A 14581-nucleotide genomic window follows, 5' to 3' on the forward strand; every position below is an offset into this window, starting at 1 on the left:
GCCATACTAGATCAGCACCACCAGATGGCAGTCTGACAGACAGACAGACAGACAGACAGACAGACAGACAGATAAATAGCCAGAGAGGCAAACAGAAATGACAAAACAGACATCGAGTCAAGAGTAATTGATATGTGATTTGAACATCTAATTCTACAATTCCTACCTGCATTTGTCTCAATGGACCTGTCAGTTTGGGCAATTCATCAATCTGCTTACGAGAGAAAAAAATCAGTTGACTTTACCCATGCAAAACTGCCACAAAACTGATAGAAACTTCAAAGTGCTACAATAAAATCACAAAGACATGATTCACCTGCACGAGGCACCATTATTGTTACAGGCACAAGGATCACGGTAACAGGTGACTTAGCCTAAGGACTTGATGACAGCCATAAGAATAACAACAACAAAAACCTATCAATTTGCTACAACACCTTTTGTCAGCTTCTTACTTCCCCTTACACTATCTCATAAAAACAAAAGTCCATGACAGGAAAACAGTTACAATCTCACATGCTAGTGACTGAATGCAGAACTCTACCCTTTCTTTAAATGTGAAACAGCTGAGCAATCCCACACACTCCATTGAAGATCATCACTGCGAGTAACAGCTCATCTCCACTATACACAAATCATACAATTATGACATTAGTTTTGACATAGATTATGAAGTTTTTGGGTTCATTTCATATTGCTCAAGAAAACACAGCCACCTAATTACCAATATAAACTATGCATTCATGTAGTTTATAAAATCGACATGACTTTATCATTGGCCATCTTCGCTTCACCTCTATCCTTTATTGAACTTTACATATTTTCTGAATATAAAATTGCATAAGGCTGGTAATAAACAGTGTCCAGATCGCAACACAACACAACAACGCTGGTCAGCATGTATGCTTAGAAAAAGCATGGTTTGGTGGAGGCAGTCATTCTGAATAATGTTCATGTCCAACAAATTTAACCTTTGTCACATTGCCCCAACAATTCAACTGTAGAGAACTGTCTTGCCCAAGAATACAACATACTGCACATCAAACATGGACCACTTTATCCCAAATTAGTGACTACATCACTACAAGTGAATACATTAAGTGTCAAAAGTGTGCAAGGTACATTGTACTATTTTTTATCAGAAGAGTGTTCTTGAAAAGAAATCTTAAATGCGGACTGTATAATACTCCGTTCAGCTAAGTGATTCCATCTCCTGCACCAGTTCTTCAACTACACTCTTCAAGGATGGAATAATAAGAATCAAATGTATTCCTGCTCAGTTCATAGTTCCTTGCATGAACTAACATTTGATAAATTAGACTTTTCATGCTCTGGGCAAAAATGCCAGAGCAGCTCTTCCAACTAAAAGAGCTGTCATGACTGATTCTTGCTCCGGTTTTAACATATAGTAATATTATTGTTGCTTTCTATTGAGTTCTGTCAAAGTGCCAGATCTCTATAACAAAAGTTGCATTACAGGTCATGCACAAGTGGTATGCAAATTTCAGCAGGTTTGCAAAGAGATCAGGTCCATCATGGAAAACAATTATTGTGGTTCTTATTCTGTTAAAAGCTTTTGGTGTCCATTTTAAAGTTTTGTCAAGTTTCAAAAGAAGAATGAAGGAGTGTCTGATAAGAATTACAGCTACAGACTTAGAAGAGGGGAGCAAAAACACTTCCTGGATCAAAACAACAAGATCTCCTGCATTTAGCTGCTGAGTTGTTTATAACGAGTCATTCAATATGAACCCTTTTCTTCGGCAATTCGAGTGCCTGGCATCATCCGTTTCAAATTTTTCTGTAGCAGTTTGAACGGGCTGGCATCATCCGTTGGAAAGTATTTCTTTAGCAGCTCCAACACCTTGTGTCATCCATTCAAATTTTTTTGTCAGCCCTTTGAACAGCTGGCATCATCCGTCTGAAACTTTTCATTAGCAGTTCAAACGGCTGGCATCATCCATTCGAAATTTTTTGTAAGCCGTTCTAACAGCTAGCATTATCCGTTCCAAATTTTTTGTTAGCTGTTCAAACGGCTGGTATCATCCATTCAAAATTCTTCATTAACCAGTTGAACAGCTGGCATTATATGTTCAGAATTTTTTCTGTGCTGTTAGAATGGCTAGCATTACCCGTTCACAATCTTTCCCATGCTGATTGAATGTTTACAACATCCGATCCAAATTTTTCCATGGCTGTTCATTTTAAGTCGCTGAAACATCCGTTTCTCATCCATTCATTAGCTGTTTGTTAGCCCTTTATTTTGACCGTTGAACGGATATCTGTCAGTGTACATATTCACACGAGACGTCACATATATACATATTGAAAAGCATACTTGCTCTATAAAATGACAGTTTCCTTTACAGGTTATTTACAACATCACTTTCTTACCTCAGACACTCTGCACAGCATATTTCTCAGTCTGCAGTTTTCACAACACTACAAGGTATAAAAAGAAATTAAATGAAGGAAAAAGGAAACATGGTATTTTGTAAACCATACATGTAACTTCTGGTCAAATAAGTTAACATATATAGATTTAGCCAAGCCTAAAAGCAGAGCTCCTGGGCCGGGTTGTTCAAAGCCCGATTAAGCTAATCCAGGATTAGCGAGAATTTTGATTTGAGTTTTGTAACTTTGCAGTGAGGTTTTTTATGTCCATGTATATTGTTTGGCCTTCTGTTTTGAGTGTAATTAATCTCAAAATACACAAAACAAAAGCAATAAAAAAACAATAGGCCACGTTCAATATATCAATATTCTAACATGGCTCCGACGATTTCAGGACAAACTTTTATATTTGGTGTTGTTTCCTTTGTATCAAAGTCTCTTTTCGGAATTGAGAGAGAAAATTTACAATTTACAATTTTGACCCAAAAGCCTCAGAGCCATGTCAGAATATTGATATATTGAACATGGCCCACTGTATATAAGAAAAATTTATACTTTGGTTAACATTTAATCCCGGGTTAAAGTTAACTGGCTTCTGAATGACCTGGCCCTCTTTACAAAAAGTTAACCTGACATGACCCTGTGGTCCAATGCCACCACCATTGTGCGTACACATCCATGTCCACAACCAATACTGCTAGCCATGATAACTACGAGAAAATCAATTCATGGGTTTCCTTTTCTTTCCTATATGAGTATAAGGCTACACTTGGCAGCCTTTAAGGTCATTGAAGCTCCACTATTAATGGTAGTATTGTAGCTGTTTTGGCTGAAGCAGCAAAAATCTCCAGGAAAGACAATGGACAATCTTTAGCACATACAATTGAGAATTGATGTAGTTAGCTGGCAAAACAATCTCAGCTTAGTATGCTTAAGATTATCCACTGCCACTCCCCTCTAGCAAAATACAGCAAACAATTTCTTCAGGCGTCTTTGCTACAAAGATAGGAAGAAGCGGAGGGTTTATGGAAAGCCTCCAGGCTCAGACAGAACAGTAAAGAAATGACTGACACCATCAAAGGAACAAAACAAACTGGTCATACATTTGTATAACAACCAAATTACACTCACCAGCAACCTGGACAAGGCATGAAGACTGGGGGTAAATTAACTTATTTCCTAGCAATCCCAGATGAGACTGACACTCTAGAAAGTATTAGACAGCAAGGCTCTGTCCCGAGGTCCTACCCCTTACTCTTTTGTATACCATTTTGACAGAAAATCTACCCCTTTTGCATACCTTTCTAGGATTACCCATATTTTCACATATCACTCTTATTATTTTAATTGTAAATAACCTAATTCGTAATTTGTAATTTGTCCCTAGCCAATGCTCTTTGCACACTGAGGGCGTAACATTTGCATGGACAACAACAACCATTATTGGAGGTATATGTTTTTCATGAAAAAGTCAAAAGAATGGGTCAAATGAATACAAATGAGGATTGAAACAATAAAACTGCAGATAACTGTCTCTAAAATTGTCTGTAAAAAGGCTGAGGTACTTCCATTCAAACAAATTTGAAGTACAGTTGAACCTCAATGGCCCCTTTTTTCGGGCCCAGCAGACAATCCATACATTCACTGTCATTTTAATCTCACTACAGTGGCCACCTCTTCACAACAGCAAAACCATTAAACACAAAAAAACCTCTTGAGACCGACCAGTTTATCAACAACTGACAAATGTTGCATACAAAAATTAAAACCCCACTCTGTTATTGTAAAAGGTCCACAAACTTGATCTGCACTGTGCATTGTTGGTCTCTTTTTCTACCAAGTTTCTGTTTTATTGATAAATTTTGAATTAAGTATAATGAAAATTAATAGGCATTTCTTTAAAAAAAATTTGCACCCCTGAAAAAAAAACAAGTGTCATATTCAACCCTCCAAGTTGCGACCATTTTAGTCAACGCAAGTTGCCAGCTCGGCAACTAAAATTAACGTGACCTATGCGTCAGGAGCTTGAGCGAACTATCATCCGGAGCAAAAAGAAAAACATTCTAAGCATTAAGAATTCACTTTGCAAAGCTACTTGTTGTGGGATTTTAACCAACAGAAATGGAGACTGAATAAAATGAAATGTTACACGGTAGACAAAGATCAAGGAAATGCATTCAGTTGAGCTTGGGACGTGACAAAATTCATTCCACTTGACTGAACTTTGGCACGTGACAATTTTACCTGGAAGCATGAGACAACACACGCAATCCGGTCATTTGCCATCGAAAAGAAGAGGAATTGCAAAAGCTTGGAAAGCTCGATGGTGACAGGATCCACAATATATCTGAGAAACATCCAGATGTATTTGAGAAACGTATTTTGTTTCAGTGGACATGAAAATATTTGACTTTACAGCAAACTTGATAACACAAGCATGGGGGATTCTATAAATAAAAAAAAACTGTGATGAAAAGCGGCTTGCAGTTGTACATAAATTTCACTTGTGTGAACAAACCTGGGTTTATTTTAAATTGTCAAAGATTTCATCAATACAAAATATCCATCTTAGTGATTGCCCTAAAACTTGTGAAAGCATTTTCCTGTTGAGTATTCGCGTTCCGCGGTTCGCATATCAAATTCAAAACGACAAACAATTTGAGCGTGAACTTTTCTGTCCATTTCAATACAGTCTTTAATTTTCAGATGAAGTTTTATATCGTTTGCTTATTCAAGCAGAAAACGAGGTTGAACATTTAAAAAAGATCATAAGCGATAAAGTAAAAATAGTGTTCACTTTATGGTCTCAGCAAGAATTTGATGTCGCCTTGATAAACATTGGAAAACTTTCCGTCATTCAGCTGCGAATGAGGCTATCTTATTTTAACTTGGTATAATCTGTGTCGTTTGCACTGCTCCTGTTGTGTGAATTATAAATGATATACACAAATATTTCTGTGTTTTGTGAAGCGACCTTTTTTCTTAATTTTCATTCCCATTTGATAATCAGTCATTCCAATAAAAGCATATTTGAATCAACATTAGGTAGTTCTTTCACTGAATGGGACTTCAATTTACTTGGTGGTTCAAGGAAAATGTTATTAATAATACAGTTAGATAATAATAAGATTATTATTTATTATTAATTAATTATTAATTTATGCATATATTTTGGCGACTAAAATTTTTCACTGGTGACCAAACCTGAACAGTCAGTGGCCAAATGGCCACTAAGGAAAAAAGTTAACTTGGAGGGTTGATATTACACCCCTACCTCATTAAACTTAACCAAAACTTGAATTGTTCAGATTCCAATACATGGTATACAGCAGAGTACAACTTTGTACTAAGCACATAAATGGCATATCAAAAAACATTTAAGTTATTATTGTGGAACATGTTAAATGATGACCTAAGAACTATCGCTAGCATAACCTACTTTAGAAAATATGTCGATTTGGCAAATTGTATTGACTTTGTTAATTAATTCATTAGTAGTCTCAATTTTTATCTTTGCCTGCTTATATATTATATAGTGGATTATATATTTGTACTATGTTTCTATTATTTTATCTAATTTCTCGGAGATACTAGCGAATACGTGCTACTCTTTAATCTGAGCTTAAAATAGGTTTACTACTACTACTACTACTACCTCTTAGCCGTTTAGCTCTTGGCTTTCCTTTCTCCATGTTTTCCAAAGATAGGTCAATAACATCTGCCGTGAGACTTCTCCTCTTCCAAATATGTGAAAAATCGGTAGACTTTGATGGACCAGCCGCGTTCTTTTTGTCTTTTTACCCTTCGCATTCATGTCTGCTCCTCTGCTCGAAAACGTCTGCGCCATCTTTGAACAATTTGTGTGCCCACACATGACGTGCAAACCTTGTGTGTCGAGAAAGACCGCTGAGAGAGAAAATTATTCCCGGCGCGTGAAGGCCGACAAGCGACCGATAGCCGACCGACCCGGGCCGACCGATAAGTCCGATAACGGACTAGTCCAATCTTCACACGTTATATTACTAGTTGCGTGTGTCACCTTATACTTATTCTTAGGCGCTAGTGAAAACCAGCCTTATGTAATCATTGCTGCGCGCTCCCTGAATTGTACAACACGAGGTCCAATTACAAATTAATCGTATCTATAACAAATTTCGGAATTAAAAAATGTCTTTTGAGAACTTCTTTTGAGCGAAAACGTATGTAGCGCTTTTCATAAGTTTTGAAAACTGTACGAAACATTGCAAAGAAATCATTAAGTGCGCATAATTGACTTGCGAATCACGTGGACATCCAGTTACAGGTGTCAAATTACAAAAAATTTAAATTAGATACCTGTAATTGGACACCCAGGTGATCGCGCGCCGATTACGTGACAAACAGGTGCGCGGATCGATAACCAATCACGGTCAAGAATTCTGTTATAGATACGATTATGATAATGATAATGATAATGATAATAATACTGATAATGATAATGATAATGATAATGATAATGATAATGATGTCGTTATGTTTACAGTGTTACTGATCCAGACATAATGACATAATAGCAACATACCAGCATGAAAATAACGGCATAAGGAAAAAACTGATCTTTTCCTCATATTTTTATGTCGATTTTCACATGCGACATAAGCGATTGGGCCGTTATTTCATTATGTCGTTATGTCGCTAGAGTAGGCATTCGAGAAATTTGAGACTTGAATTTAAAAGTTAAAGAAAGTGATTCAATTTTCAATTTCATAAACTCTTTATTTTTTCACTCTTCCCTTTCATGGCAATTCATGTACACTTCTCTTCATTTCCATTCCACTGACCGTTATGCCCCATTCCGTGAAAAAGCTGCAAACCAAAAATGAAAATAATCTCACTTAACTGGTAATTAATAGCTCTTTGCATTGTTGCGAAATTTAATCATTTTAAGCATTATAAAGATGTGGTTTTTTTTTCATTTTAATTCACACGGCTAGGTGGAAAGCAGATGCTTCATATTGGCTGGATTCGTCAAGTAAACTCACTTGGTACCAAACAAGCTTGTGGGCGACAGTTGAAACTTATGAAGTACGAGTTTTAAAGTAGACACATGACCATTAGAATTTGTTTAGTTTCTTCTTGTAGCAAGATTGCATCAGTTGCATCAGTTGCATCAGTACTTACGTTTGGTCTTCGAGCTGAGATTCCATGCGGGATCACTTGATTGTAGTTTGCAGTTACTGTTTCCTCCCCATTCGCAACCACTATCTGATTCACAAACAAAACAAATATTTTATAGTTAAACGGCGTTTCGGATATCTAGCAGGGCGTAAAAGTCAATTCAGTGTTAATATATTATTCATTTGTACTGAGACATCAACTTGATATGCTTCGTAAAAATGATAGCCTGATAGGCTGTCTCTGCTGCCCCTGCTACAGATACCAGTGTCTATATTTTCTAAATTACACGTCACTAAAAAGAAAGTTTTACCGGAGATAATATCACAGTACCTTGTTAATAGTCCAATCAGTACTTGGCTTGGGTAGAATCCAAACGCTCCCCATTCTTCCCACGTTAACATCCATGAAACTGGCTTTGATAACAAGTTGCTCACTAAAAGGAAATAACAATCAGATATTGTTGGGAAAATGTTGCGCAAAATATGGAATAAAAGTTCCATTAAAATTTTCTCTGCAGGTAACTGGAACAATTTCTTGTTACAATAAATTTATTATTAAAAAATTTAATTATTATTATTATTATTATTATTTCCATCATAAGACTAACAATAACAATAATAATAATAATAATAACATAACAATAATAATAACAATAATAATATAATAATAATAATATATATAATATAATATAATACAATAATATAATTGTATATTATTATACAATAATAATATAATAATATAATATAATAATAATAATAATAACAATAATAATAATAATAACAATTAACTAATATTTTAAGAGGAGGCCTCCAATCACCTACAGGTGGCTTTCAGGATGGTCCTCTAAAAACTAAAACTCCAGAATATTATTAAATGTCTAAAATACAAAAATAATAAAAGCTTAAAAAGTGATACTAAAACTAAGGTTTAAAACTAGAACTAGGATTAAAAATCTACTGCTACCTAAAATTACAAATGGTTAACTAAAAACTGGTTCAGTTTGTATTTACAAATCCTAGCCCTACATACTCTAAACTAATTCGAGAAGACTTTGGTTTTCAGTGAAATGCACAGCGGAAAAATTTTTGAACGCTCCCTTAGGAGCAATCTGGGCGACATATTAACTCTGTTAAGGACTATGACTAGAAAGTGGCCAAGACCGCCCCACGCACAGCGTGATTTTGACCAGCCTTAAAACGATTTCCAGAAACTTGGGTGATATTTCTCAGCCCTAAGGACTCTAAACTAATTCGAAAAGACTTTGGTTTTCAATGAAATGGACAGAGGAAAAATTTTCTAACCCTTACTTACGCGCAATCTGCCCGACATATTAACTCCCTTAGTGACCATGACAAGAAAGTGGCCGAGACCGGCCTACGCGCAGACTGATTTTGACAAGCTTTGTCCGATTTCCAGCAACTTGCGCAATATTTCCCAGCCCTAGGGAAGACTTTGGTTTTTAGTGAAATGGAGACAGGAAAAATTTTTCAACGCTTACTTAGGACCAATCTCGCCGACATATTAACTCCCTTAATGACTATGAACTCGAAAGTGGCCAAGCCGTCTTGCGCGCACCGTGATTTTGACCAGCTTTAGACCGATTTCCGGGAACTTGGGCGATATTTCCCAGCCCTAGGGACTCTAAACCAATTCCAGAAGACTTTGGTTTTAAGTAAAATGAACAGAGGAAATAATTTTGAACACTCACTTAGCAGCAATCTGGCCAAAATATTAACTCCCTTAGTAACTATGAATAGAAAGTGGCCGAGACCCCCCAACGCGCAGCGTGATTTTGACCAACTTTGGCCCGATTTCCAGACTCTTGGGTGATATTCAAGAGCTCTAAGTACTCTAAACTAATTCGAGAAGACTTTGGATTTCAGTAAAATGGACAGAGAAAATATTTTTGAACGCTTACTTAGGAGCAATCTCGCCGACATATTAACTCCCTTAGTGACTATGACTAGAAAGTGTCGAAGACCGCCCTACGCGCAGCGTCATTTTGACCAACTTTGGGCCGATTTCCAAAAACTTGGGCGATATTTCTCAGCCCAGGAGACTCTAAACTAATCCGAGAAGGCTATGGTTTCCAGTGATACGCACACAGAAAAAATTTTTCAACGCTTCCTTAACAGCAATCTGGCCGACATATTAACTCCCTTAGTGACTATGACTAGAAAGTGGGCGAGACCGGCCTACGCCCAGCGTAATTTTGACCAGCTTTGGGCCAATTTCCAGGAACTTAGGCGATATCTCTCAGCCCTAGGGACTCTAAACTAATTCCACAAGACTTTGGTTTTCAGTGAAACGAACAGAGGAAAAAGTTTTGAACGCTTACTTAGGAGCAATCTGACCGACATATTAACTCCCTTAGTAACTATGACTAGAAAGTGGCCGACACCACCCTACGCGCACCGTCATATTGACCAGCTTTGGGCCGATTTCCAGCAACTTGGGTGACCCTAAACTAATTCGAGAAGACTTTGGTTTTCAGTGAAATGGACAGAGGAGAAATTTTTGAACGCTTCCTTACCAGCAATCTGGCCGACATATTAACTCCCTTAATGACTATGATTAGAAAGTGGCCGAGACCAGCCTACGTGAACCGTAATTTTGATCAACTTTACACAAATTTGCAAGAACTTGAGCGATATTTCCCACATGAAGGGACTCTAAACTAATTCAAGAAAACTTTTGTTTTCAGTGAAACGGACAGAGGAAACATTTTTAAATTCTTACTTATTCTTGGGTAATATTCAAGAGCCCTAAGTAGTCTCAACTAATTCGAGAAGACTTTGGATTGCAGTGAAATGGACAGAGGAAATATTTTTAAACGCTTACTTAGGAGCAATCTCGCCGACATGTTAACTCCCTTAGTGACTATGACTAGAAAGTGTCCAAGAGCGGCCTACGCGCAGCGTGACTTTGACCAGCTTTAGGCCTATTCCCACGAACTTGGGTGATATATCCCAGACCTAGGGACTCCAAACTAATTCGAGAACACTTTCGCTTTAAGTAAAATGGACAGAGGAAAAATTTTTGAACGCTTACTTAGGGGCAATCTGCCCGAAATATTAACTCCGCTAGTGACTATGACTAGAAAGTGGCCACGACCGGTCAACGCACAGGACCAATCTGGCCGAAATATATACTCCTTTAGACATATTAACTCCCTTAGCGACTATGACTAGAAAGTGGCCGACACCGCCCTACGTAGAGCATGACTTTGACCAGCTTTGGGCCTATTTCCAGCAACTTGGGTGATATTTCCCAGCCCTAGGGACTCTAAACTAATTCGAAAAGACTTTGGTTTTCAGTGAAATGGAAAGAGGAAAAATTTTTGAACGCTTACTTAGGGGCAATCTGCCCGAAATATTAACTCCGCTAGTGACTATGACTAGAAAGTGGCCACGACCGGTCAACGCACAGAATAATTTTGAGCAGCTTTGAGCCGATTTGCCGGAACTTGGGCGATGTTTCCCAGCTTAACGGACTGTAAACTAATTCCAGAAGACGTTGGTTTTCAGTGAAATGGACAGGGGAAAAGTTTTTGAACGCTCACTTAAGAGCAATCTGGCAGACTTGCATAATTAGGAGCAATCTGGCGAACACATTAACTTCCTTAGTGACTATGACCAGAAAATGGCCGCGACCGGGCTACGCGCAGGTTGATTTTGACCAGCTATCCACGAATTTTCAGGAACTCTGGCGATCTTTCCCAGCCCTAGGAACTCTAAACTAATTCGACAAGACTTTGGTTTTCAGTGAAATGGACAGAGGAAATATTTTTGAACGGTTACTTAGGAGCAATCTGGCCGAGATATTAACTCCGTTAGTGGCTATGACTAGAAAGTGGCCCCGACCGGCCTCCGCGCAGGGTGATTTTGACAGTTTTGGCATTATTTTAAGGAAGTTTGGTGATATTTTCCAGCCTTAGGAAGCCTACACTAGTTCGAGAAGACTTTGGTTTTCTGTAAAACAGACAGAGGAAAAATTTTTGAACGCTCACTTAAGAGCAATCTGGCAGACTTATTAACTCCCCTAGTAACTATAACTAGAAAGTGGCCGAGACCTGCCTACGTGCAGCGTGCTTTTGATTAACTTTAGGCCGATTTGGAGGAACTTAGGCAATATTTCCCAGCCGAAAGGACTCTAAACTAATTCAAGAAGACTTTGGTTTTCAGCGAAGTGGAGAGAGAAAAAATTTTTGAACACTTACTTAGGAGCAATCTGGCCGACATATTAACTCCCTTAGTGACTATGACTGGTTGGAGGCCGAGACTGAATAACGCGGAGCGTGATTTTGACCAACTTTCGGCAAATTTCCACCAACTTGGGCAATATTTAACAACCCTAGGGACTCTAAAGTAATTCCATAAGACCTTCGTTTTCAGTGAAATGGAGAGAGGAAATATTTTTAAACGCTTAACTAGAAGGAATCTGGCCGACATATTAACTCCCTTAGTGACTATGACATGAAAGTGGCCATGACTGGCCTATGCGTGGCGCGATTTCGACCAGTTTTAAGCCGATTTCCAGGGATTTGCGCGATATTTTCCAGCCCTACGGACTCTAGACTTATTCGAGAACACTTTGGTTTTCAGTGAAATAGAGAGACGAAAAATTTTTGAACGCTTCCTTAGGAGCAATCTGGCCGATATATTAACTCCTTTAGTGACTATGACTAGAAAGTGGCCATGACTGGCCTACGCGCAGCGTGACTTTGACCAGCTTTAGGCCGATTTCCAGCAACTTGGGTAATATTTTTTAGCCTACCGGACTCTAAACTAATTCCAGAACAGTTTGGTTTTCAGTTAAATGGACAGAGGAAATATTTTTTAACGCTTACTTAGGAGCAATCTGGCCGAAATATTAACTCCATTAGAGACTATGACTAGAAAGTGGCCGAGACCGCGCTACGCGCAGCGTGATTTTGACCAGCCTTGGACTGATTTTGAGGAGCTTGGGCGATATTTCTCAGCCCAGGAGACTCTAAACTAATCCGAGAAGGCTATGGTTTCCAGAGAAACGAACACAGGAAAAGCTTTTGAACGCTTCCTTAGCAGCAATCTGGCCGACATATTAACTCCGTTAGTGACTATGGCTAGAAAGTGGCGGAGACCGGCCTACGTGCAGCGTGATTTTTACCAGCTTTGAGCTGATTTCGAGGAGTTTGGGCGATATTTCCCAGCCCTAGAGACTCTACACTAATGCCAGAAGACTCTGGTTTTCAGTGAAATGGCCAGAGGAAATATCTTTTAACGCTTACTTAAGAGCAATCTGGCCGACGTATTAACTCCCCTAGTAACTATGACTAGAAAGTGGGCAAGACCGTCTTACGTGCAGGGTGATTTTGATCAACTTTGGGCCGTTTTAAAGGAACTTGGCCGATATTTCCCAGCTGAAGGGACTTTAAACTAATTCAAGAAGACTTTGGTTTTCAGTTAAACGGAGAGAGGAAACATTTTGTTACGCTTAGTTAGGAGCAATCTGGCCGACATATTAACTCGTTTAGTGACTATGACTAGAAAGTGGGGGAGACCGGCCTACCCGGAGCCTGATTTTGACCGTCTTTGGGCTGATTTCCAGGAACTTGGGCTATATTTCCCAGCCCTAAGGACTCTAAACTAATTCGAAAAGACTTTGGTTTTATGTGAAATGGACAGAGCAAATATTTTTGAACGGTTCCTTAGGAGCAATCTGGCCGACATATTAACTCCCTTAGTGACTATGACTAGAAAGTGGCCGAGACCCGTCTACGCGCAGACTGCTTTTACCAGCTTTGGGCCGAATTCCAGCAACATGGGCGATATTTCCCAGTCCCAAGGACTCTACTCTAATTCGAAAAGACTTTGGTTTTCAGTGAAAAGGACACAGGCAATATTTTTGAACGCTTACTTAAGAGTATTCTGGCCGACATATTAACTCCCTTAGTGACTATGAGTAGAAAGTGGCGTACAGCGGCCTGCGCGCAGCGTGGTTTTGACCGGCTTTGGACCGATTTCCAGGAACTTGGGCGATATTTCTTAGCCCTAGGGAATCTAAACTAATTCGAAAAGACTTTGGTTTCCAGTGAAATGGACAGAGAAAATAATTTTGAACGCTTACTTAGGAGCAATCTGGCAAAAATATTAACTCCCTTAGTTAGACTGAGAGACTAGAGAGTGTCTAAGACTGGCCTACGCGCAGCGTGATGTTGACCAACTTTGAGCCGATTTCCAAAAACTTCGGCGATATTTCTCAGCCTAAGGGAATCTAAACTAATTTGAGAAGGCTTTTTGAACGCTTACTTAGGAGCAATCTGGCCGACATATTAACTCCGTCAGTGAATATGACTAGAAAGTGGCCGAGACCGGCCAACGCACAGCGTGATTTTGACCAGATTTGGGCCGATTTCCAGCAACTTGGACGATATTTAACAGCCCTAAGGACTCTAAGCTAATTCGAAAAGACTTTGGATTTGTGTGAAATGGACAGAGGAAATATTTTTGAACGCTTACTTAGGAGCAATCTGGCCGACATATTAACTCCCTAGGTGACTATGACTAGAAACTGTCCGAGATCAGCCTACGCGCAGCGTAATTTTGACCAGCTTTGGGCCGATTTCCAGGAACTTACCCGATATTTTTCAGCCCTAGGGACTCTAAATTAATTCGAGAAGGCTTTGGTTGTTAGTGAAACGAACAGAGGAAAAAGTTTTAAACGCTTAGTTAGGAGAAATCTGGCCGACATATTAACTCCCTTAGTAACTATGATTACAAAAAGGCCGAGACCGCCCTACGCGCAGCGTCATTTTGACCAACTTTGGGCCGATTTCCAGCAACTTGGGCGATATTTCTTAGCCCTTGTGACTCTAAACTAATTCGAGAGGACTTTGCTTTTGAGTGAAATGGACAGAGGAAAAAATATTTGAACGCTTACTTAAGAGCAATCTGGCCTACATATTAACTCCCCTAGTGACTATGACTAGAAAGTGGCCACGACCGCTCAACGCACAGAGTGATTTTGAGCACCTTTGAGCCGATATCCCAGA

General features: G+C 38.9%; 3 protein-coding genes across 4 annotated transcripts in view; all 3 read right to left on the reverse strand.

Moving 5' to 3' along the window:
• LOC145468406 (uncharacterized) overlaps positions 1 to 533 on the reverse strand; it is a 116004-nt gene extending 115471 nt beyond the window's left edge. The window contains exon 1 of the transcript XR_014042188.1: positions 167 to 533. The gene's annotated coding sequence lies outside the window, so the exon portion shown is untranslated. The remainder of the gene's footprint in view (positions 1 to 166) is intronic.
• Positions 1 to 6523, reverse strand: part of LOC145468404 (uncharacterized) — a 37814-nt gene extending 31291 nt beyond the window's left edge. Inside the window, exon 1 of the mRNA XM_081452104.1 lies at positions 6047 to 6523. The gene's annotated coding sequence lies outside the window, so the exon portion shown is untranslated. The remainder of the gene's footprint in view (positions 1 to 6046) is intronic.
• A 65-nt stretch (positions 6524 to 6588) lies between these two features.
• LOC145468403 (uncharacterized) overlaps positions 6589 to 14581 on the reverse strand; it is a 64012-nt gene continuing 56019 nt past the window's right edge. The window contains exons 4-6 of one of the 2 annotated variants that reach the window (XM_081452101.1): positions 7879 to 7981; positions 7413 to 7635; positions 6589 to 7236 (exon numbers count right to left, since the gene is read on the reverse strand). In XM_081452101.1, coding sequence (XP_081308227.1) covers positions 7632 to 7635; positions 7879 to 7981 — 107 coding nt within the window. In that variant the 3' untranslated portion in view covers positions 6589 to 7236; positions 7413 to 7631. The remainder of the gene's footprint in view (positions 7237 to 7412; positions 7636 to 7878; positions 7982 to 14581) is intronic. The other variant, XM_081452102.1, reaches the window with a different exon arrangement.

The sequence above is a fragment of the Orbicella franksi genome, chromosome 14, assembly GCF_964199315.1.
Source record: "Orbicella franksi chromosome 14, jaOrbFran1.1, whole genome shotgun sequence".
Taxonomy (NCBI): domain Eukaryota; kingdom Metazoa; phylum Cnidaria; class Anthozoa; order Scleractinia; family Merulinidae; genus Orbicella; species Orbicella franksi.